This window comes from Protopterus annectens, chromosome 11.part0 (genome assembly GCF_019279795.1).
Source record: "Protopterus annectens isolate FY-2018-M chromosome 11.part0, PAN1.0, whole genome shotgun sequence".
NCBI classification, from domain to species: domain Eukaryota; kingdom Metazoa; phylum Chordata; order Ceratodontiformes; family Protopteridae; genus Protopterus; species Protopterus annectens.
This window is the reverse complement of record NC_056745.1, coordinates 329602220-329623997: the sequence shown is the minus strand read 5'-3', so window position 1 is coordinate 329623997 and position 21778 is coordinate 329602220. Positions and strand designations below refer to the sequence as shown.

General features: G+C 40.3%; 1 protein-coding gene across 1 annotated transcript in view; it reads left to right on the top strand.

Annotated features, from left to right (window-relative positions):
• WASHC4 (WASH complex subunit 4) overlaps positions 1-21778 on the top strand; it is a 1952913-nt gene that overhangs the window by 1310201 nt on the left and 620934 nt on the right. Inside the window, exons 26-27 of the mRNA XM_044087827.1 lie at positions 3773-3927; positions 20324-20398. Coding sequence (XP_043943762.1) covers positions 3773-3927; positions 20324-20398 — 230 coding nt within the window. The remainder of the gene's footprint in view (positions 1-3772; positions 3928-20323; positions 20399-21778) is intronic.

The window sequence follows — 21778 nt, the reverse complement described above, 5'->3', positions numbered from 1 at the left end:
TACTTGTATTTGATGGATGTCCATTGTCAGTTAAGATTCTGTCTATGTTGTACCAAAGACATTAGGAAGACGGATCTACTTTTTCTTTCCTTCTCAAAAGGTAAATTGGGACATGGTGTTTCCAAAGTTGCATTGTACAGGTGGCTGTCAGATTGTATTGCCTTCTTTTGTAAAGAAAACGGACTGTTTCCACCTCAAAAAACAAGGGCTGATTCAACCAGAGCAGTGGCAGCTTGTACTCCTTACTTTGCTAGAGTACCAGTAGATGAGATCTGTGCTGCAGCTACTTGGTCTGCTGTTCACGCCTTTGTCTCCCACTATAAGCTGGATATGCAGTCTAGACTTGTGCATCTTTCAGCTCCACCATTCTTCACAATATCTTTCTGTGAGGCTACATTGGATTATTAGAAGCTGGGGAATCTGTTCCTTTTGTTGAGTCAGACAGAAAAAACATTGAATACGAAAGTTAAGTACTTAACATAATTCTGGATCTGTGTTATCTTCCCTCCAGCTCCTTCCCTCCCTCTGCCCCCTCTTACCCAAGTTGTCATCTAGTGGCTCCTGGCTAATTGAATGGGACCTCTCCAGCGCCTTGTTATATATATTCTGACTTGATGTGACTTGACACCCTTCTCATTATTTGTATGCTTTCCTAATTTTGTGTTCCTTAATAGATGAAGTATTAGGTAAAAGTGGGCAAACTTGATATGAGGTATTGTAGGGACAGGAGGGAATTGTGGGTTAGTAGAGAAGCCTGAGCTCTTGATCCATGACCTTGAAAAGGGCTCCAAAGTCAGGTATGATCAGATCCAATAAACCATTTGTTGAACAGACAGGAGACTACACGGCTGTAGTGTTCTGGTAAGTGCATAACTTTCATTAGTATGTGGTATGCAAAAAGCTCTTCTTCTAAGAACATATTCCTGCTGGCTATATTTTAAATTGTGCTAGAAGTCTGAAGTTGTGGGTATAGCTTACATGTCACGGGTTTATCGCAATAGATGTGTGTTTTACAGGAGACAGTGCAAGACTCAAAAAAAATAATAAATAAGGGGTTTTATTAGACTAATTGATTGCTGTGAAGTTTAAGACCAGTGGTTTTTGGAAGGAGGTAGTGATAAATTAATCTACCATAGCCCAACTAAACTAAAGGGGAAACCAAAGAAGCTGCTCTTCATTTTTCTTATCAGAACTGAGATGATCACCACTTGTTTAACCAAATTGTACAACAGTCGCATTATAATCTCCAGATATAATTTGTACTTAACGCATTAAATGGCAGTTAACATAAAAGTTTAAGAATATGAGCAGTTTCCTGAAGTCCAGAGTTTCATTTCTTCAGCCTTCATTTGCCTGCTTTGTGATTCTGAGTAAGTCATTTATGCCAGACAGTGCTGTCCGTTCACCACTGTAAAGGTGGTCAGTGGGATTATTCAAACGCACCGGCATGGCTATGTCGCTTCTTAAAAAGTATAAATTTTGTTGCCTTGTAGTCCATTTATAACAAGCTGCTACTGATGTAGACTAACATGGTCTACAGGGTCAACTCTGGCAAGTCGGAAAAGACAGAGCAATGTACATTTATCAGGAAAACTGTGTGACTGGATATTCCCAGTGGTGAACTACAGATAATACTATGTAATGTGCTCTGAAGCAATCTTATGTAAGACTTGTTGAGATACAAACACATGTAAATAGAGGCTGTTGTAGTGAAAATTATTCAAAACTTAGTACATAGCATATAGTGTAATCATGCTGAAATTCTACATTCTGTTTGCTTATTATGCTCAAAGTATTTCTGAAAAAAGTTGACCCGCGGTGGTGCTGCGGTAGCGTGTTTGCCTCACAGTAAGATGCTGTCTGGTTCGATTCTCAGCTAGAGCGTCTTCTGTGTGGAGACATGCGTGAATGGGCGTGCCTTCATTGAAGGTTGTGCGTCAGGGCTGGCAACTCGGCACATAAAAATCTACTGCCAGTCATTAGCGGACCGGAGTTCCGCTGTGGCGACCCCTAACTGGGAAAAGCCGAAAGACACAACAACATTTCTCAAAAGAGTTAAGGACATATCTGCAGTAGTACTCTACCTGGATGTCTGAACTTGCATCAGTATTTAATAAATCATGTACTAATATGTTGATGCCAATACTTTTTAGCTAAATCATAATTAATTTAAAGATTTAGCAGCCTGATAATTTCAAACAAGCAGAGCAGCCTTATTATATTTGGTAATCTGTGTGCATGTTACAAGTTAATCAGCAGTGATTTAGAGGTGTCTTAAGTTTATTCTTGATTATGGTTGGAAACTGACAGCTGGACCTGTAATACAATTTACATATCAACATTGAATCACAGACCCATGCGCTTCAAAGTAGGAACCTTGACAACTACAAACCGCTGTCAAAGTGCAAGAAACAGTGATAGGTATTAAAATTAAATATTGGTATTAAGTGGTTTGAATGTATTTGTTTGTTAGTTGAATTTGGCCCTTTGTGGCCACTCTTCTTCCATGAAGTGGGCCACAAAGGCAAGGGTCATTGCAAAATATACAGGCAATTTTGGAATAGCCTATTAGCCAACATGTTCTTAGAAGATAGAACACAACAAATTCCAGACAGCAGACACATCGGGATTGGACCTTGGAGAATGGCGCTAGTCAAAGCTTGTGTAATAGTTTTAAATGGCAATAAGGAAAAAAAATGTTAGGACATTATCTAGTGGGAGGTAATTAGTAATGGAAGAGAAGTCAGACTCCTTAACAGAGAATGCCAAAGTCGTCCTATCAAGTGGGAGCTGTAAGTGTTACGTCGATTTTGTCTTAATTTGTTTAGTGATTTTTAAAAGTGAATTTTTTTCCGGGAGATTCACTGTATTCTGCACCCACATTGCCAAGGTTTTCTCCAAATATGTCACCTTTTGTTTGCTGCACCTCAAGGTAAAGGTGAAAATATTTGTTACAAAATTGCAACTATTGAAATTACAAGGAATTGTTTGTCCTTGCAATTTTGAGAGGAACCTTAAAAATAAGTTTTCCATAGTATATCTGCTGTAGAGTTTTTAAACCATGTCTACTCAGTTTGACATTCTTGCCATCCTTATTTCATACAATGTACAATCTTGGCTGGCACGATTTGGGGTCTTGATTAAGTCCTAAAGCAATACTGTCAGATTTTAATATCTATTCAATAGTTCACTGATGTGATGCTTAGATTTCATCAAGACCCATTTTGGTGCCATAACTAGAATGGAAACCATACTGTGCCTTTCATTTCATGATCTAAACTAAAGCTAGGAGAGAAATAATGTAGCTGAATAATGTTTATACACTCTGCAGATGGATGCAACAGTGACTTTGGCCAGTAATTTAAAGTACTGTATTTTTTTTCAGAATTAAATCTGAACTGTATTAGCCTATTTCCAGAATCATAGAAGAATGAAGTGTGAATGACCTAAGTTATGAAAAGAGTGAGTTCCTGTGGCTTCATTTTAGTCGTTATGAAACTGAAGCTTTCCTTCTCCCTTAAGATTTGGGGATAATCTTAACCAAGAATATTTGTGTTTAACTAACTATAATTACATTCTGTACATTAAATTAAATGGACTTTGTTTTGGGTAAACAAAACTTTAGTGGTTTACTCTTTGAACAATTTTAATATTACTTTAAATATCATGTTCATTTGTCTGATGTTGAATGTTATCCTTTTCTGTCATTGTTCTTAAATAGTGTCATGCTTGAGACTTTGTCAAGTCATATTATTGTCTTCACTTTTTTCAGCTTATGTAACACATTACCTGGACAAGACTTTCTATAATTTGACAACAGTAGCTCTTCATGACTGGGCTACATATAGTGAAATGAGGAACTTGGCTGCTCAACGCTATGGACTGAAGATGGCTGAAGCCCACCTTCCAAGTCAGACCTTAGAACAGGTAATGTTTTGTTTCAGCAAAAATGAGTTTTGGAGGTGTTCAACTACTTCTCTAATATCTGTAATTTTTTTTCCTAAATTCTTGATCATCTTTACTGATGCTGAGATTCACTTTTAATTTGGGAGAACACTTTGCAGGCTGGCATTCCTGAGGTTCCAGTTTAAAAATGATTGCTATGATTTCCAACTTGTCTGGTGATGTAGACATATTTACTGTGAGGCAGGCAGTCTGAAAGAGACATGATCAGTGGTCCTGTGTCCAGTCACAAGGGTGCCTCCCAGTTCTGATTTTGTTCCTCCCCCTGTCCTGTTAGGAGGAAGGGTCATCCTGTTTAGAGCACAGTGGTTTGAGCTGACCATAGACTGTTAAGGGAGCTAGTGAGTTCATGTTTTAAGCTGAAACTCAGAACTGTTCTGACCATTGGGATGCTTCTTATCCCCCCCCCACCTTGTCAACAAAGAGTCCTGACCAGAACCAATACTAAAGAAATATTGATATCAACATGCTTAGAAAGAGTCCTGTTGCAGAAAGAGGTCAAGACTCATACTCCAGGCTTTACATTCCCTTCCTCTGCACCATTTAAAATGCAGATTTTTCCTGGTCAAAGCACAGTGGTTTGATATGATCACAGATCATGATGTGAGGGAGCTGATAAGTTCAAGTTACTTGCTGAAATTCAAAACATTCCTACTGTTCACTGGGCTGCCTCCTATGTAGACTACCTCTCTAAAACCTGGAGTCCATAGCAGAACCTTTCCTAAAAGATGTGTTTATCATCAGCATGCATCAAAAGAGTCCCCTCACAGGAAGAGGACACTGCTTCTGCTTCAGGTAGTTCTCAGCAAGAAAAGCTGGCCCATGGTGGCTAGTCTTGGACCTGTTGGGATTAAACAAATTGCTAATGGTCAAAAAAATGCATAATGCTGTTTCTCCAATCTCTCTTTTTCCCCTCTGCCTCCAATGGGCCTTGTTATTAGTCTGAACTTGAAAGGAATACTTGTTTGCTTCTTATCTACGAAGAGCAATAAGGTTCCATGGTTTCTGGCAGTTTCAATACGTTTGTAATTCACCTCCATACCCTTAGGACTATCTACTGCTTTTAGCATATTTACTAAATGCTTAGCTCCAGTATTTATGCATTTCACACTAAAAGTAAAGTTTCAAGAGTAGTTGAAAAAGATACCGTATTACTCCATTCAAGACTTCACCAGGCTGGATATCTCCCTTAGCTAACAGAAGTCCTTCGCTTTTGAGTTACATGTTTTCTTGGGACAATTCAAAACACCACAGACTGCATGGTGTCTCTCTCACTCTTTCACACATAGAGGAAAAAGTGGTAATAATGGCCATTTTCATTTCATAGGCTGTGACCTTCCTTTCCATGTCCACAAGGACAGTTCTTTCTTGTCCTTCTCTGTCGTCTTGTACCCTCTTTCTAAGGTATATGTGACATTTCTCCAGTTGTACTTGCTCAGTTTGTGGTGTCACCACCTGCACACAGAAGATGATGCTTCTTGTTCCCCTACCTCAAAAGGAGTTCCAGTGGTGGATCTCTCAAGGAAAGACAGCCCAAAGATGTCCTTTGTGGAGGTCAGAGGACATTGACAGTAAATGCCTCTGACCAGGATTGGAGAGTGCAACCTGAAAGAGATATCATCCATTATTTATGCACTGCTGGTATTCAGGCCAAGTTAGTGCTATGCTAAGGTGTTTTCATTCTAAATTCAGATGACACTATGGTCATGTGCTACATAAGCAAATGAGGCATCCTCTTTAACAAGTTGTGCATACTAGCTTTACAAGCCTGGAAGCTGGCATCCAAACAGCAAATATTGCTTTGAGTCCACTATATCTCATCAAAACAATGTATTCTAAAAGGCCGGCTAAGCAGATCACCTGCCAGTCTCAATGAGAGGAGAGTCAGACCCCAAGAGTCTTCCGTGAACTGACAAGGTTTGGGGCATCCCAGTAGTAGCCCTATTTGTCTCACTGGTAAACTGTTGGTTCCTCACTTCCTGTCAAGGTTCCCTAGCAGGATGGCTTTAATGATAGATGATTTGTCTGTACCATGGAAATGATGCCTCCTTTATCCCTTCCCTCTACCTCTGATCCCCAGTGTTGCAAAAAGCAGTCCAGGACAGTGGAGAGCTACACTAATCCAGCTTGGTACTTCTTTCTCAAGGAACTGGGCATTGAAGGCCTTATGATTCACACTTATCCTGCAGTTTGCTATCACAGTATCAGGGATTTGTGGTGCTTCCATATATAAAGCACCTACTCTCTCTCTCTCTGCAAACTAGAACATAATTATACAGTGGAAATTCTTTTCTCCAGAGGTCTTGAAAATCCTTAAAGAAGCCAGACCCCCCCCCCCCCTCCCCACTGAGAAATCTTACCTATCTAAGTGAACCAGATTCTTAGCCTGCTATAAATCCAAGGCCATCCGACTTGGAGAGCTGCAGTTCATTAAACTTCTTCTTTATGTGTCCACCTAATTTAAGACGAGGCTTTCCTGTGGATTGGTTATGGTACTTTGTTTGCCTTTTCTGATTTTTTTTTTAACTGTCCTGCCTTTGGCCATTTTATCCTCAGTAAAGCAATTTTCATATGGTGTCTTGCATTTAAAACCACCTAGGAAACCAGAGCCTCCAGCTATGAGATCTAATGAAATCTGACCCTAGCTCCTTTTGTATCAGTTGCCACTGCTCTTGTGAAGTTCCTTTCAAGGAAAACCCTAATTTATAAGCCATCACCGTAGCCAGGGGAGTCTCAAGGGCTGCAAGCCCTTCTGTGCAAATGTGTCTCACAAAATCTTGTGTAATGAAAGGGGGACCCTTAAGATTAGTTTTCCTTCTTTATGTATAAAGTGGTATCACAAGGTATTTAAGTAAACTATCCACTTCTTTTGCAACCCTCAGAAAAGGTGGGAAATATTTTTTCATGTTTTGGATGTGTATAGACAGGTGTAGCTTGGATAAGACAATGGATTTTAAGAATACTCACCAGCTTTTTGCTCCTTCTAGCTGGGTAAGCAAGGCAAACGTGCTTCTAAGCAAACCCTTTTCAAACAGCAATCAGACTGTATTGTCATCTAGTGTAACCACCAGTATTACAAGCAAAAATGGGTTTTACTCTCCAAAAATGTTATTTATTTTTATTTATTTTATTATTTTACATTTGTTAACCGGGATGGTCCGACTGGATACATGTCCTTTTTCAGCGGAGGCCCGGGGAGAAAAGCTCCAACAGAGTTACATTGATAATTAGGTACAGTAAATGAGCTGAAAGAACTTAACAAAAACATAGGCTATTTACATACAAGTACAAGACTGCCATTACTATTTCTGAGATTACTACAAATGTAACATTAATAACATATTAGCAAGGACGGTAGGCAGTATAATGATATAGAATTAGACAGGATACATATTTCTTTATCACAGTATACAAAGTACTTATCATCTTAGCTAGTTGTTTATGTTTTAGTTAATGGCACAGAGCTAGTCTGGGTTTGAGCAAGGACATAGCCAGTGTGACTTGAAGTGGAGTTTTAGACTGTTTTTGAATTGACTTAGAGAAGTTGCAAGCGTGATGTTATTTGGGAGAGAGTTCCATATTTTACCAATGGTGTTGGCAAATAGCGCGTCACCACCTAGGTTGAGAGATTTAGTTGTTTGGACAAGGAGTCTGTTTGCTGAGCGAAGGCAGCTTAGATTGGAGTAGGGAGTCATTAAGTTTTTTAGTGCTGGGGTATTCTCAGGTTGTTTAAGGATTTTGAAGGCCTCTATGAGTTGGGACTGGTGAAGAAGGTGTGGAATTCTATCCATCCAAGCTTTTCAGGTTAGTACAGTGGTGTGTTCTGTAGGGTAGGCCTGTAACGAACCTGGCAATGTGATTATAGCAGGATGAGAGCTTGGCCAGATCAGATTTGTTAAGGTGAGTGAGGACAGGAGAGGCATATAGTAGGGTAGAGAGAAGGTGTGAGCGGGCTGTGGCTGCCCTGGCATTCGGGGTAAGGAAGGCTTTAATTCTATATAGGGTCCCAAGTTTCTTGTTGACTGACTTAATGGCTTGATTGATATGTATATCAAATCTGAGTTTATTGTCAATGTTTACTCCTAATAGCTTTGTATAGGTGTCTGGGGAGATGATGGTCCCATTATTGGATTTTATAGTGAAGTTTTCAGTCGGAGATCTATTGGTTGGGTAGAAGAGAAGTAACTTGGTTTTGTTTGGATTTAAGATCAGGAGATGGTTGGCAAGCCAGTTTTCGACTTTGGTGAAGCTATGTTGAGTGGTAGGTAGTAGATTTGCAAGAGAGGCATTGGAACATATTATAGTCGAGTCATCTGCATATTGAATGCAGGTGGCTTCAGGGATGACTGTTTGGATGTCGTTTATGAAGACTGAAAAGAGGAGAGGTCCTAATATGGAACCTTGAGGAACTCCTATGGTATTTGGTAGTAGGCAGGAGAGCTTGTTTTGCCACATTACTGCTTGTTGTCTCCCAGTGAGGTAAGCTTGAAACAAGTCAAGGGCTGGAGTATCTAGATACAGGGTTTTTAAAGTATATAGAAGTAACTGATGGTTTACCATATCAAAGGCTTTCGATAGGTCCAGGAAGAGAGCGGAGGACATTTTTTTATTATTCCGGTTAAGATTAATGTTTTCAGTAAAAGAGAGGAGGGCAGTGGTTGTACTATGATGGGGTCTGAATCCATGTTGAGAGTCTGTGAGTAGTTTATTTTGGGTTAGATAGAGCATTAGTTGGTTGTGCATGTACTTTTGCATAATTTTGGCAAGTGGTGATAGTATGGCAATAGGTCTATAGTTGGATAGTACTGTGGATGAACCTCCTTTGTGGAGTGGAATAACATAGGATATTTTCCAAATTGAGAGGATTGAGGCCTCGGTTATGGTTCTGTTAATTAGGATTGAGATAGGGTAGGCTACGACATCTGCAGCAATTTGCAGGTATTCAGCCGGCAGAAGATCGGCTGAAAGGGTGGTTGGCTTCAGTTTTTTCAAAAGGGATCTGATAAAGGATGTGGACACTGGCTGGAAGTTAAAAGAGAGTGGTGAGTCGGGTATAGTGTTTATAGAAGTGTGGGGAGGAGAAAGTTGGTTAGCTAATGACTGGATGGTTTCTGTGAAGAAAGTATTGAATGAATTGGCTATATCTTCTTGGCTCTTGTCAGATAATGTTCCTGGGGTCGGAGTAGTGGATTTGCCTGGTTGGAGAAGTTTATTTATGCCTGCCCAGTACTTTTAAGGGTTATTCTGATGTTTATGTTGCAGATTGTAGAAGTCATTTTTCTTATCTAGTATGATGGCTTTTTTAGTCTCATTTCTAAGTTGTTGGAATTTGATACGATCTAGGGGTAGTTTGGTAGTGCGCCATTTATCCCACGCTTTGTCTCTAGTTGTTATTTTGGTTTTGGTGTCTGTTAGCCAGGGTGCTAGTTGAGTTTTAATTCTTATTGAGCGTTTAGGGGCATGCGAGTCAAGTATAGTAAGGAATGAATTGTTAAATGATGACACTGCCTCATCAAGGGGAAGGAACTTTAGTTTTGTCCAGTTACATGATTTGAGTTCAAGTTGAAATTTTGTTGGGTCAAAGTTTTTCTTGGATCTGATAGACCTATAAATAGGTAAGCTTGTACAATTAATTTTGTCTTTCATGATGTATGTGAGCAGGTGATCACTAAGATCATTAGGGAGAGTTCCAGACATATAGTTCTGGGGATGACTGTTGGTGAGTATCCAGTCTAGTATACTCTTTTTTTGGTTATTGTTACCTGTACGTGTGGTAGATGATATTATCTGAGAGAATCCATGTAGGTTAACAGGGATGGGGTTGGACTGTGCTGTGCATTGGTTCCAGTCAATATTAACATCGCCCAGGACAATGGTTTCTTGAGGGTAGTTGTTGGCTATCCAATGTAGAATGACCTCTAGTGTTTCTACATTGTTCCCAGGGGGAATATAGGTGACAATTAGGTTAATGCCCTTATGATTATTTAGTAGAATTTTTAGAGCTAGTATTTCAGCGTTAGAGACCTGGGGTGGTTGTATAGGGTTAGTTATGATGTTAAGTGTGCTATTATATAAGACGGCTATTCCACCTCCTCTTTTCTTTACTCTATCTGAGACTCCAAACACTAAAAAACTGTTAAACACGAAATGGTGTTACTAGAAACTATGAGAGCAGGAAGCATATAAAAAACTATTTATTTGTGAGCGCTTTCGGCTCAGTAATACCGAGCCTTCATCAGACAAAACAGTGAAACAAAGGCACTCAGCCTTAATATACAAAACAGTAATTAGTGTGCAATTAATGATCAATTAGTATTTAAAGAAACATACCATTAAATATGCATATACTAACTCTCTAAAACATAAGACGTATATATCACATTCTAATGCATATAAAATCTTAAAAGTCTCTCTCTCAGAAAATAACATGTGTATTATACTGTATTAAATAAGAATTTTTTAAAAATATGTACAAATATTGACTTAAAAAGTATTATATTTTTCATATAAAATCTAAATACATTAAATACCTTAAATACCTTAGGTGAGCTATAGGCAATGAAACATCACAAAATTAGCAACATATAATATATAGGTCAACTATGAACCCAATATGATAGTCTTAAATATTAATAGTTAAAAAACATAACCAAAACATATTATCTTAATTCTAAGTTCAATTGTGAGTCTAAAGCTGTGACATATGTAGCCCTCTGTCAGTCCTGTAATGTTTTTTACATCGGGAAGACAGTGAGGAAACTCAAACAACGTATTTATGAGCATTATTATGCCATCAACACTAAAGATATAAATAATGCCCTTGCCAAGCACATTTTACATAACCCCACACATTCATTCAAATTCATGGCTTTACAACAGAGATGTATCGACATTCGAGGAGGTCCTTGGCATTTAAAATTAGAGCTAGACGAATTAAGATGGCAAATAATCACTAATACTCATATGTTTCCAGGCCTAAATGAAGTTTTGTCAATTAAGTGTGTATTAAAATTACTATCACTTAATAGATAACTATTTCTTAGAATTATGGTTGTTTTTTAACTATTAATATTTAAGACTATCATATTGGGTTCATAGTTGACCTATATATTATATGTTGCTAATTTTGTGATGTTTCATTGCCTATAGCTCACCTAAGGTATTTAAGGTATTTAATGTATTTAGATTTTATATGAAAAATATACTTTTTAAGTCAATATTTGTACATATTTTTAAAAAATTCTTATTTAATACAGTATAATACATGTTATTTTCTGAGAGAGAGAGAGACTTTTAAGATTTTATATGCATTAGAATGTGATATATACGTCTTATGTTTTAGAGAGTTAGTATATGCATATTTAATGGTATGTTTCTTTAAATACTAATTGATCATTAATTGCACACTAATTACACACTAATTACTGTTTTGTATATTAAGGCTGAGTGCCTTTGTTTCACTGTTTTGTCTGATGAAGGCTCGGTATTACTGAGCCGAAAGCGCTCACAAATAAATAGTTTTTTATATGCTTCCTTTACTCTATCTGCCCTAAGTATATTGTAACCAGGAGGCAGGATCTCATTGTCTTTGGTTGATGGCCGGAGCCATGTTTCAGATAGACACATTATGTTGGGGAGGTATGTGGCTAGTACAGCATGCAGGCTATGTATCTTATTGTTTAGGCTTCTAATGTTTAAGTGGCATATTAGGCGGGAGTTGACCAGTCGGTGGGAGAGTGGTGGGCTGGTAGGATTTTGAGTTAAGGTTGGGCCTGGATTAGGATGGATGTCCCCATCTTTGGTTATGTTTTTTCTTAGATACGCTAGTAGTCTAATAACTTTGAATAGTAGTTTTAGTTCATATTTGGATTTTGGTGTTGATTGGAGTGTTTTTTTAGAAGCAAGTGGTTGGAATTTATAATTTTTGGGGTAGTGTAGTAGTGGGCAAGTTCCGCAGTCAGTGGAGGTAGGGGGGTCTTGGTTTGACATTTTGGATAAGAGAAACCTACGAATGTGAGATTTTCATAGCTAGTAAGAAAGTATGGCAGAATTAAGAGTGGTAAGATAAGAGGAAGGAGTTTATAATTATTTATAGACATGTTATATGTCATCAATGGGTGGGGTCAATGTGCTTCAGAGGAATAGTAGTGGTTAAACAGTAAAGTGGTGGGGGAGGAAATTGGAGAGGAAGTTGTGTAGGTTGGAGAGGAAGTAGGGGTGTGGCCTAGTGGCTATAAATGTAGACACAGTGGGGGCGGGTGGGATAAGGGGGCAGAGAGGGGAGCGAAGCAAGCCCGAGCGTAGCGAGGGCGAAACGGAGCGGGGCTAACCCAGTCCCCGTTTTTGGTCCTATGAGTGGGGTAAATAGTCTGATAGTGTAAGTAAGCAGATTGGAGTACAGGCTTGAAATTCAACATAAACATATACAGTTGTAAAATGTCTAATACAATTCAACATAAATAGGCATTTACAGTTGTAAAACACTTACTTGGAGAGACACTGAGCCTTCATGGGGCCTGTAGCAGAGTGGATTGTAGTTTTACAAATGGTGCCTGCCACAGGTAATATTTATTAACTCTGGGATTGTCTTAAGGTAATAAACAGGAAAGGGGAGGGGAGAACAAGGGTGTGAGCAGGCAGTTCTTTGTACTGCTGCTAATGAGCCAAAGCAAGACAAGTATGTGTTAAGAACAATCACAATTGACCAAGGACTGCTCTGAAACTGTAAGTCTTGTCTTAATTTCTCAGGTGGAAAACCAGGATAACCTTGTATCAGTAGGCTACTGTGGTATAGTTTAAATAAACAAACACACAGTATTGATCAGTTATTGATACTATTTGCTAACAGAAGGGAATAAGAGAAAGTGGAAGATGTGTGTGTGTGTGTGTGTGTGGTGGTGGTGGTGGTGGAAAGCACAGTGCTCTCCAGGGGAAAATGAAGATTGGCTCAAACAGTTAGACACATACTCAAAGTTAACTGTAGCTGTTTGCAGACAGTTCAGACCCGGACTGCACTTTTCTTATAGGAATGTTAAAGGTGGTTGAATACTTAAGAGTGGTGTCAGGTTCAAAGTTAACTGTAGCTGTTTGCAGACAGTTCAGACCCGGACGGCACTTTTCTTTTAGGAATGTTAAAGCATAAAACAACTGCTCCTGTGACCACTGGTTTCCAGAATGTTTCTGAACAAAGTATTTTTAAGGTAGACACATAGACATTTTCTTACATTTTCTAGGTGCTACAAGTTGAGCATGTTTTCTGGAAGTCAGTCAGGTTTTGCTACAGCAGACCTTTTGTCTTCCCCATCTTGGGTACTGCTTGCATATTCTCCCATATGTGATGAGTCATACTGTAATGGTGATACTTACAACTTACTTTAGTACACTTGTGTAAGCATTACTCACCATAACCATAGATAAACCTCATCATCTCATGAAGTGACTCATATGTTCTTAGCAGTTTGCTGGACACAGTCCACTCTCTTTCTCCATAGCCTGCCAGTGAGGTAAATGAAGGCTGTACACCGGGGAAGTACATACTTTTTTTCCCTTTGTATTTTTATAATGACATACTGAGACATCATGGAGGTATGCATGCTTCATTGTGCATCCCTTTATTTACACTCTTCCTTTATTCCACTCCATGGCAGACCATACAGTGTAGGTAGCCTTTCTGTCTTATTGAGCTGGAGAAAACTCACCTTGTCTCCTCCCCATCAGTCCTCCAGTTTACCAAGCCCTTTCCAGAACTCTGGTCATTGGCAAAATCGTTGAGTGCCTTACCCATACTCTAGCAGACGGGCTTGTAATGTTTTATTTTTGCATATGAATTTTTCAAATTTGATTTCAGCTTTTGTAGTTTAGAAAGATTTGGCCACTGCAGGTTTGAAAAGTAACCTTAGGATATATTCCATGCAGTAGTCCACCCAAGTTAACAGGTGACATACTTTTGAACTACAGGTAGTGAAATGTCCTCTGTATTTTTATTTTGATTAGATATTTGTATTTTTTTCCTTACCTTATGATGGTGGCAGCTATTCATGTGGGGGCTGTAAGAATCAAATGCAAATCATAAGCATAGATGGATGGATGGTGTTGTAGGTAGTCTTACTTCTGCCAGTGCCCCTTACACGTTTTTATATCCTAATTGGTTGTTTTCATAAACCTTGCTTAACATGCTAGAAAAAACAGAGGAACATAGACAGAACTGAACGATCTCTTGCTGCACTGTTTTGTTTTTTCTTGGTGTTCTTGTATTTTTTAATGCTACCCATGGGCAAACTGTTTTCCAGTGGATAAGTCTTTCCACTTCATGCATGTTTGTATATTCCATAACTATAAACCGAAACAGTCCTTCAACTTTGGGTCACTTTTAATTTGAACACAGTTATACCAGATGTCCTTCAAGGATGCATCTGCAGTCCTAACATATGGGTTGTCCTGCCTCAGGCAGCCCTTCGGTCGGCCGGATTCCAAAGTCTGGGTCTGGCCTCGGCTGATGTCGCACTTCACCCGACATCATAGCTGATGTGAATTGGGTATAAAGGCATCAGCCGACGCCATTTTCCTCAGTCTTTCTTGCCGCGCGGTGCCCGAAGCAGAAGCTGTTCGCAAGTGCCGGTCGGTCAGATCCAGAGATTTCTACTACCGAAGACTTCTAAAAAGCTAAGTACCCCGTTGGGGACTCTTTCTTGCCTCAGCCGATGTCAGAAAAAGTAAATAATTGTTTAACTTGTGGGAAACAAATACCTCATAAGGATTTCCACTCTTACTGCCTTCCTTGCTTAGGCCCAGACCACGACGTATCAGCTTGTCTAGCCTGTGCTTCCTTCAACCGACGGACACTTAGACGTCGGTCGGAGTTTGCAGAGGAGTTTTTTGGTCCCGCTTTTGCTTACAAAATGCCGTCGGAGACTCCGACTTCACAATTAGCTAAAAAGCGTAAGGAAAAGGACCGACACTCGCAGTCCGCGGTTTCGGCCGAAACCACGGTTAAGCCAACCGCGAGTGTCTCGGTTTCGGCTGAAACCGAGTCCTCGGTTCTTCCTTCGGCCGAAAGCTTGCCTCCGATAGTCGAGGCCTCACACAGCATGGCTGAATCCGCTACTGAAATTACCCCTGCTGTAGCAGGCACCCAGGATTTATCAGATACTATTCCTTTAGACATATCTACTCCTGCACGTGGAGCTGCTAGGCCCCCTGCATCTATGTCTATCAAGGCTTTTTCTAGGGCTAAAGCAGCTAAATCTTCTAAGGCCTTGCCTGCTAAAACCCCCTCACACAGGCCTACCTCCAGTTCCCAAATGCTCAGCTTGGCTGAGGATCTCATTTCTTTGATCAGGGGATCCCAACCTCACCCAGACAGGGCCTCTCAACCCCCTCCAGAGAAGAGGCCTAGAGCACAGCCCCCGGATCCTGTTTCTGCAGACTATTCCTCGGATGATTCAGAAAACTCAGGTCCTCCAGAAGGCCCATATTCTCCTTATGAGGATTCTGATGCAGAAGACTCCATTCCTTCTGCCTCTCCTCCTGAGGAATTTTCTTTTGGGGAAACCTTACATGCTATGAGAGAGCATTTTCAATGGCAGGGCCAGGATTTTTCAGATTCAAGGAAAAGGCTAAGGACCTTTTTACATTTACCACAGCATAGGCCCTTAGCCATTCCTCCAGTACTTACAGTTGTTGATGATGCTTATAATGATGCTTGTACTGCCCCTGACTCTCGGCCCCTGCCAAGCCCGACAGATATTACAGGGTCCCGGACACACACTTTCACTTGTATAAGGCTCCTATTGCAGATCCTGAAACCATTTCACAGGGCCCCAAAGCTGTAGCAGCTGCCTCTGCCAAAAACCCCCTCCCCTCTGAAAGAGAATCTAGAGCCTTAGAGATGGGGTAAAAAGTTTATACTTCTGCTACTCTTTCGGCTAGGGCCTTAAACTGTCAATTCCACATGATTCAGTATCAGGAATTTTTGTTAGACCAGCTAAATAAAAAACTGCCCTCTCCTGAACCTATAGACCGTAAGTCCCTTCAGGATTTGGTACATAACACTCAGCAGGTCAGTAATCATTCCTTAAAATGCGGCTATGATGCACTGGAGGCTTCCTTTAGATCAGCTATGACTGGAACAGTGATTAGAAGGCATGCCTGGTTAAAAGAGCAATCCTTACCAGACCATGTAAAGTCAAAGCTCCTAGATGCTCCCATGGAGAAACAAAGTTTGTTTGGCTCCCCTGCACAGCAAGTGCTAAAGAAGGTGGAAGAAAAAGCAAAATCTGTCCAAACAGTCAAGGATTTCTTACAGGTCCAGCCTCCGAGGTTTAGTAGAAATTGGCCTTCGAAGAATTGGTCCTTTCCAGACACCTCCAGAGCACAGAGAGGCAGAAATAGGCGCCCAAGAGGCAGAGGTCAATCCAGAGGTGCCTGCAGGGACGTCAGTGGCAGCCTAACAACCAGAGAAGTACTGCCACAGATTCAGCTACGACCACTTCCACAGGACAGACACAATGACTTGACTCTGATACTGCCTACCAGGGAACAACTGCAAGCACCCTTAGGCGGAAAGCTTGCCTTATTTTCCGTAAACTGGCATTACATTACAGGAGACAAATGGATTTTACAGACAATAGACAAAGGCTACAGGTTTCACTTCCACACTCTACCAAAAAAGAGAGGAATGCCAAACCTACCACCAAACCAAAAACAAACGCTCTAGGACAAATCAACCACCTACTAAGGATGAGAGCAATAGAAAAGGTACCGCCTATGGAACAAGGGCAAGGATTTTACTCCAGACTTTTCCTGGTACCAATGAAAGAAAACCAATGGAGACCTATTCTCGACCTGTCCGCTCTGAACACATATCTCATTGTTCCAAAATTCAAAATGCTGACCCTACAGCAACTTCTTCCCATGCTGGGCAAGGAGTCTTGGCTGGTGACTCTAGATCTCAAGGAGGCATACCTGCATGTCCCTATATGACCAGATTGCAGAAGATACCTCAGATTTCTTGCAGGATCAGAGCATTATCAATTCTCAGCATTGCCCTTTGGCTTATCTACTGCACCCAGAGTATTCACGAAATGCCTGGCATCAGTAATTGCTCATTGCAGGCTTCAGGGAATTCAGATTTATCCATACCTGGACGACTGCCTAATACAAGCGGACAACAAGACCAAATTAACAAAATATTTGGAAAAGGTTATACAACTACTGCAAGCCCTGGGATACACAGTCAACATGAAAAAATCAAGGCTGGTACCATCCCAAAGGATAACATTCTTGGGTGCAGAACTGGACACACAAAATCAAATGGCATTTCTCACAGCAGAAAAGCAAAAGCAACTACCACTCTATTTCATGGCATTAACAACGCAGAACCAGCTTACAGCAAGGAAAGTCCTGCAAGCCCTGGGTTACATGGCATCCTGCATAATATTGATTCCACATGCCAGGCTACATATGAGGAAGTTGCAATGGTACCTAAGGAATGTATGGTCTCAACACAAGCACAGTCTAGAAGCCCAGATTCCAATAATTCCATGCCTGAAACAAGAATTCCTGTGGTGGGCTCAGGCCTGTCAGTTGAACAGAGGTCTGCCCTTCCACAAACCTCACCCAAGCCAGACTATCACCACGGATGCCTCAGACCTAGGCGGGGGGGGGGCACACATGGTGGACAAGTGTATACAAGGCCTATGGACACAAGACCAGCTGAACCTACACATAAATCAAAAAGAGATGCTGGCAGTGAAACAGGCACTTCAGACATTCAGACCTTTGCTTCAACAGGGTCATTTGCTGATAAGGACGGACAACACCACAGTCATGTGGTATATCAACAAACAGGGAGGCACACACTCATATCCTCTGTGCCGGATGGCAATGGACCTGTGGAATGTGGCCCTGAACCACAACATTCAACTCCAGGCCAAATTTGTGCCAGGAAAAGAAAATTCACTAGCAGACACCTTAAGCAGAACTACCACGGATGCCCACGAATGGATGCTGCATCCAGACATCTTCAAAACCATTACAAAGAAATGGGGACTACCAGAAATAGACCTGTTCGCATCCCCACACAACCACCAATTGAGGAAATTCTGCACAAGGACATACCACCCACTTGCTTGGAAGGTGGACTCCTATCCTTCAGTTGGGAAAACCTGACAGCATATGCATTCCCACCTCTTCCTTTGATGCACAAAGTGCTACTGAAGATCAAAGAAGATCACCCAAGGATCATCCTGATAGCTCCAGACTGGCCGAGGCAGCATTGGTACCCGCTACTGAGGAGTATGTCTCGGACACACGCATGGCCTCTACCTCTAGTTCCTTTACTGCTAACACAGAACAACTACAAGATCCTACATCCAAACTTGAAAACACTACAGCTAGCTACTTGGAATATTACATAAAGCAAAATAACCCAGATTTATCTCAGAGGGTTAAAGACATTATCCTGGAGGCTCGCAGACCCTCCACAAGGAAGACTTATTCAGCCAAATGGAAAAGATACCTCATTTGGAGTGCAGCAAAAGGAGAAAATGTATCATTAGCAAACATAGCTAACATCCTGGAATACTTAGCAGAACTTTTCCACAATGGCCTGTCTTACTCCTCCATTAAGATTCATGCATCAGCAATTTCAGCAGAATACAACATGGATCCTCCAGTCTTCTCTCATCCTCTACTCAGGCAGTTTCTGAGAGGAATTAAAATGTAAAGCCTCCAAGGAAGCCACCTTTGCCTACATGGGACCTTAACTTTGTGCTGGAAAAGTTAACACTTCCCCCTTTCGAACCAGCAGCAACAGCAGAATTACAGTTCATATCTTGGAAAACTGCTTTCCTGCTTGCAATCACTTCAGCAAGAAGGGTTTCTGAATTACAGGCATTAATGGCAGTACAGCCCTTCCTTATCTTCCATCAGGATAGAGTGTCCTTGAGAACTAATCCTACTTTTATGCCAAAAGTGGTCTCCAGGGTATCATTGAACCAAGCAATCCACCTACCAACATTCTTCCCCAACCCACAGAACAGGGGGGAAAGACTACTACATACATTGGATGTGCACAGGCAATTGCGCTACTATCTGGACAGAACCAAGACCAACAGAAAAACTGACCAGCTTCTGGTAGCATATGCAACAGGAATGGAAGGAAAAGCAATTTCAAAACAGACAATCTCAAAATGGATAGGAAATTGCATTAGATTTTGTTACTCTTTTCATGGAAAGACAACTCCAGAAAACATCAGACCTAACTCCACAAGGGCTACAGCCACTACTACAGCTTTCCTACGAGGAGTGGCTACCAAAGACATTTTAGAAGCTGCTACTTGGAGCTCCGTGCATACATTTGCCAAGCATTATAATCTACCTTTATACTCCAGATCCCGAGCAGGTTTTGCAACTGCTGTTTTGCAAGGGATCTTAACTACACCATAATCATCTTAGTGCCTCCACCCCCAGTTTGGCTATGGTATTCTACCCATATGTTAGGACTGCAGATGCATCCTTGAAGGACATAGTACAGTTTTGTACCTACCATAAATGTAGATGTCCGAGAGGTATGCATCTGCAGTCAGGATTACCCACCCTCCTTCCCCTCTGTGGTACTCCTAGGGTATTTGCCCATCTTGTAGTTAGCTGGGGGAATCTATTATGGTGTATTTGTTTGTGTATATGTATATACATGCTTATATTGTTTGCTCTCTACTGTTTGGAAACATTTGCATTTATCCAAATTTAGCCTTCCTAGAGGGCACCTGGCATCTGGGGCAAGAAACACTGAGGAAAATGGCGTCGGCTGATGCCTTTATACCCAATTCACAGCAGCTATGACGTCGGGTGAAGTGCGACATCAGCCGAGGCCAGACCCAGACTTTGGAATCCGGCCGACCGAAGGGCTGCCTGAGGCAGGACAACCTATATGTTAGGACTGCAGATGCATACCTCTCGGACATCTACATTTATGGTAGGTACAAAACTGTACTTTTCCCTGCATGAGATTTTGTTTCCAGGTTATCTAGTATTTCAGACATACCTTAGATATAGTAGATACTCACTAGGTTTAACTGTCTAATATAAATAAATGTTTCATATTTTATTTTAATAGTTGTCTAACTTTGTTTATTACTAAGAAACATTTTGCTGTCGAAAAATACTATATATTGGTTTACTTACTCAGTTTTAGTGCTTTGTTCTTATATTCCATTTCCTTGTGAAAATGTGTAGAATTTGGTGATCTGAAAACTTGATTGTTTAAGGATGATTTATTTTGGTGGGAGAATTTTAGTTCATAATCAGTAACTGACTTGGAATATTTGGTAGCCTTAACATTTTTGTTTTTAATTTGTAGGGTGTCGATGTTCTTGAGATTATGAGAAATATTCATGTTTTTGTATCACGTTATCTCTACAATCTTAATAACCAGGTCAGTAAACTTTCTAAGTAAACAAATCCATTTGTTTTATTTATTTTACTTGCATATTGGACTTTTTGCTTTCATCCAAATTGTAGTACTGAAAGGCAGAAATCTGGAATTTAACCAGGCTGCATTATTTCACCAGGGATACATAGACTTGCACATATGTGTACATTAGAACACTTAAAACATTTGTGCTTTGTTTAATTTCTTTAATGTTTTTTGTATTATTGATGTTATACATTTTTAACACATTTGCAGAATGTTATTTGTTTGTATTCCTACTTCGTGATCTGTTCAGCATTTGTCACATTTCTGAATCCTCTGATACTACTGGCCAGAATATGACCAAAATAAAATTAAATGACATTACATTTTATTTAAAAATATTTTTCTACCCTACCTGGCAGTTGAAGTGAGAAAGTGATTAACAGCTAAGATCATGAGTTAATGAACACTGAAGTCTTATCTGCAGTCTCGTCAGTTTTTCCTTACTCCAGCTTTTAAGGGTGTAGGCTTAGCTTGTTGGTATGCTTGTTTTTACAAAATGCCTATACATTTTGCATTGATGGATTTGATCACTTAATTACTATAATGGCTACTCCCAAGCTCCGCAGCTACTAGCTGCTAAATGTTAAAGGGTACATAAGTACAGATAGTGTACAGAGAGTTGATCTTGGACAACATGGTTGGTGTATTGTTAAAGTGATGTGATATTTCAGGAAATGAAGGAAGAACTGAGGCACAGGAGGTAAGTAGTCAGTAGACCTACCAAGTTATCATCAGGTAACTGAGGTAGATTGAGCTACAGACTCTGGTACTGCCAGAAACCTTACTTTACCTTTCATTCCACAAAAAAAAAAAAAAAAAGCAACTCTGAGAACTTATTCTTACTTCTTATACAAGACGGTGTTTTTGAGTTTTCATTGAACAGTTTCAGTGATTTTTGCTGTGGGAAGAAAGTAAGAGAAAATGTATCCTTCATACCCTGGATGTCCACGTCTTGTTGCAGTTTTTCCTTCATTGAGTATTGGAACACAGACCACTTCTCTGTCTTCTTTGCTGCTGCCAAGGGGAGAGAGTGACAAGTATAAAGCAGACCTTATGCAGATGGCTTGGCATGTATAGTCTCTTCTCAGCAGAAGGCTAACAACCTGATGGCTGCTGTTACTAAAGGATATGTTGAGGTGTCACTGTAGCTTTTCCTGTGAATGACTTCATTGTTATTCTTTGTACATGTGTGAAAGGTGAGAGGAAGAAAATGTGAGGGAATAATAAGAGTACTTAGACTGTGATCTGAGCTTGTACAGAGATTTTCTGTTTATATTGTAACAAGCCATTTGTTAAATTGTACCGCATAATTAAATTAAAAATATATCTATAATTTGA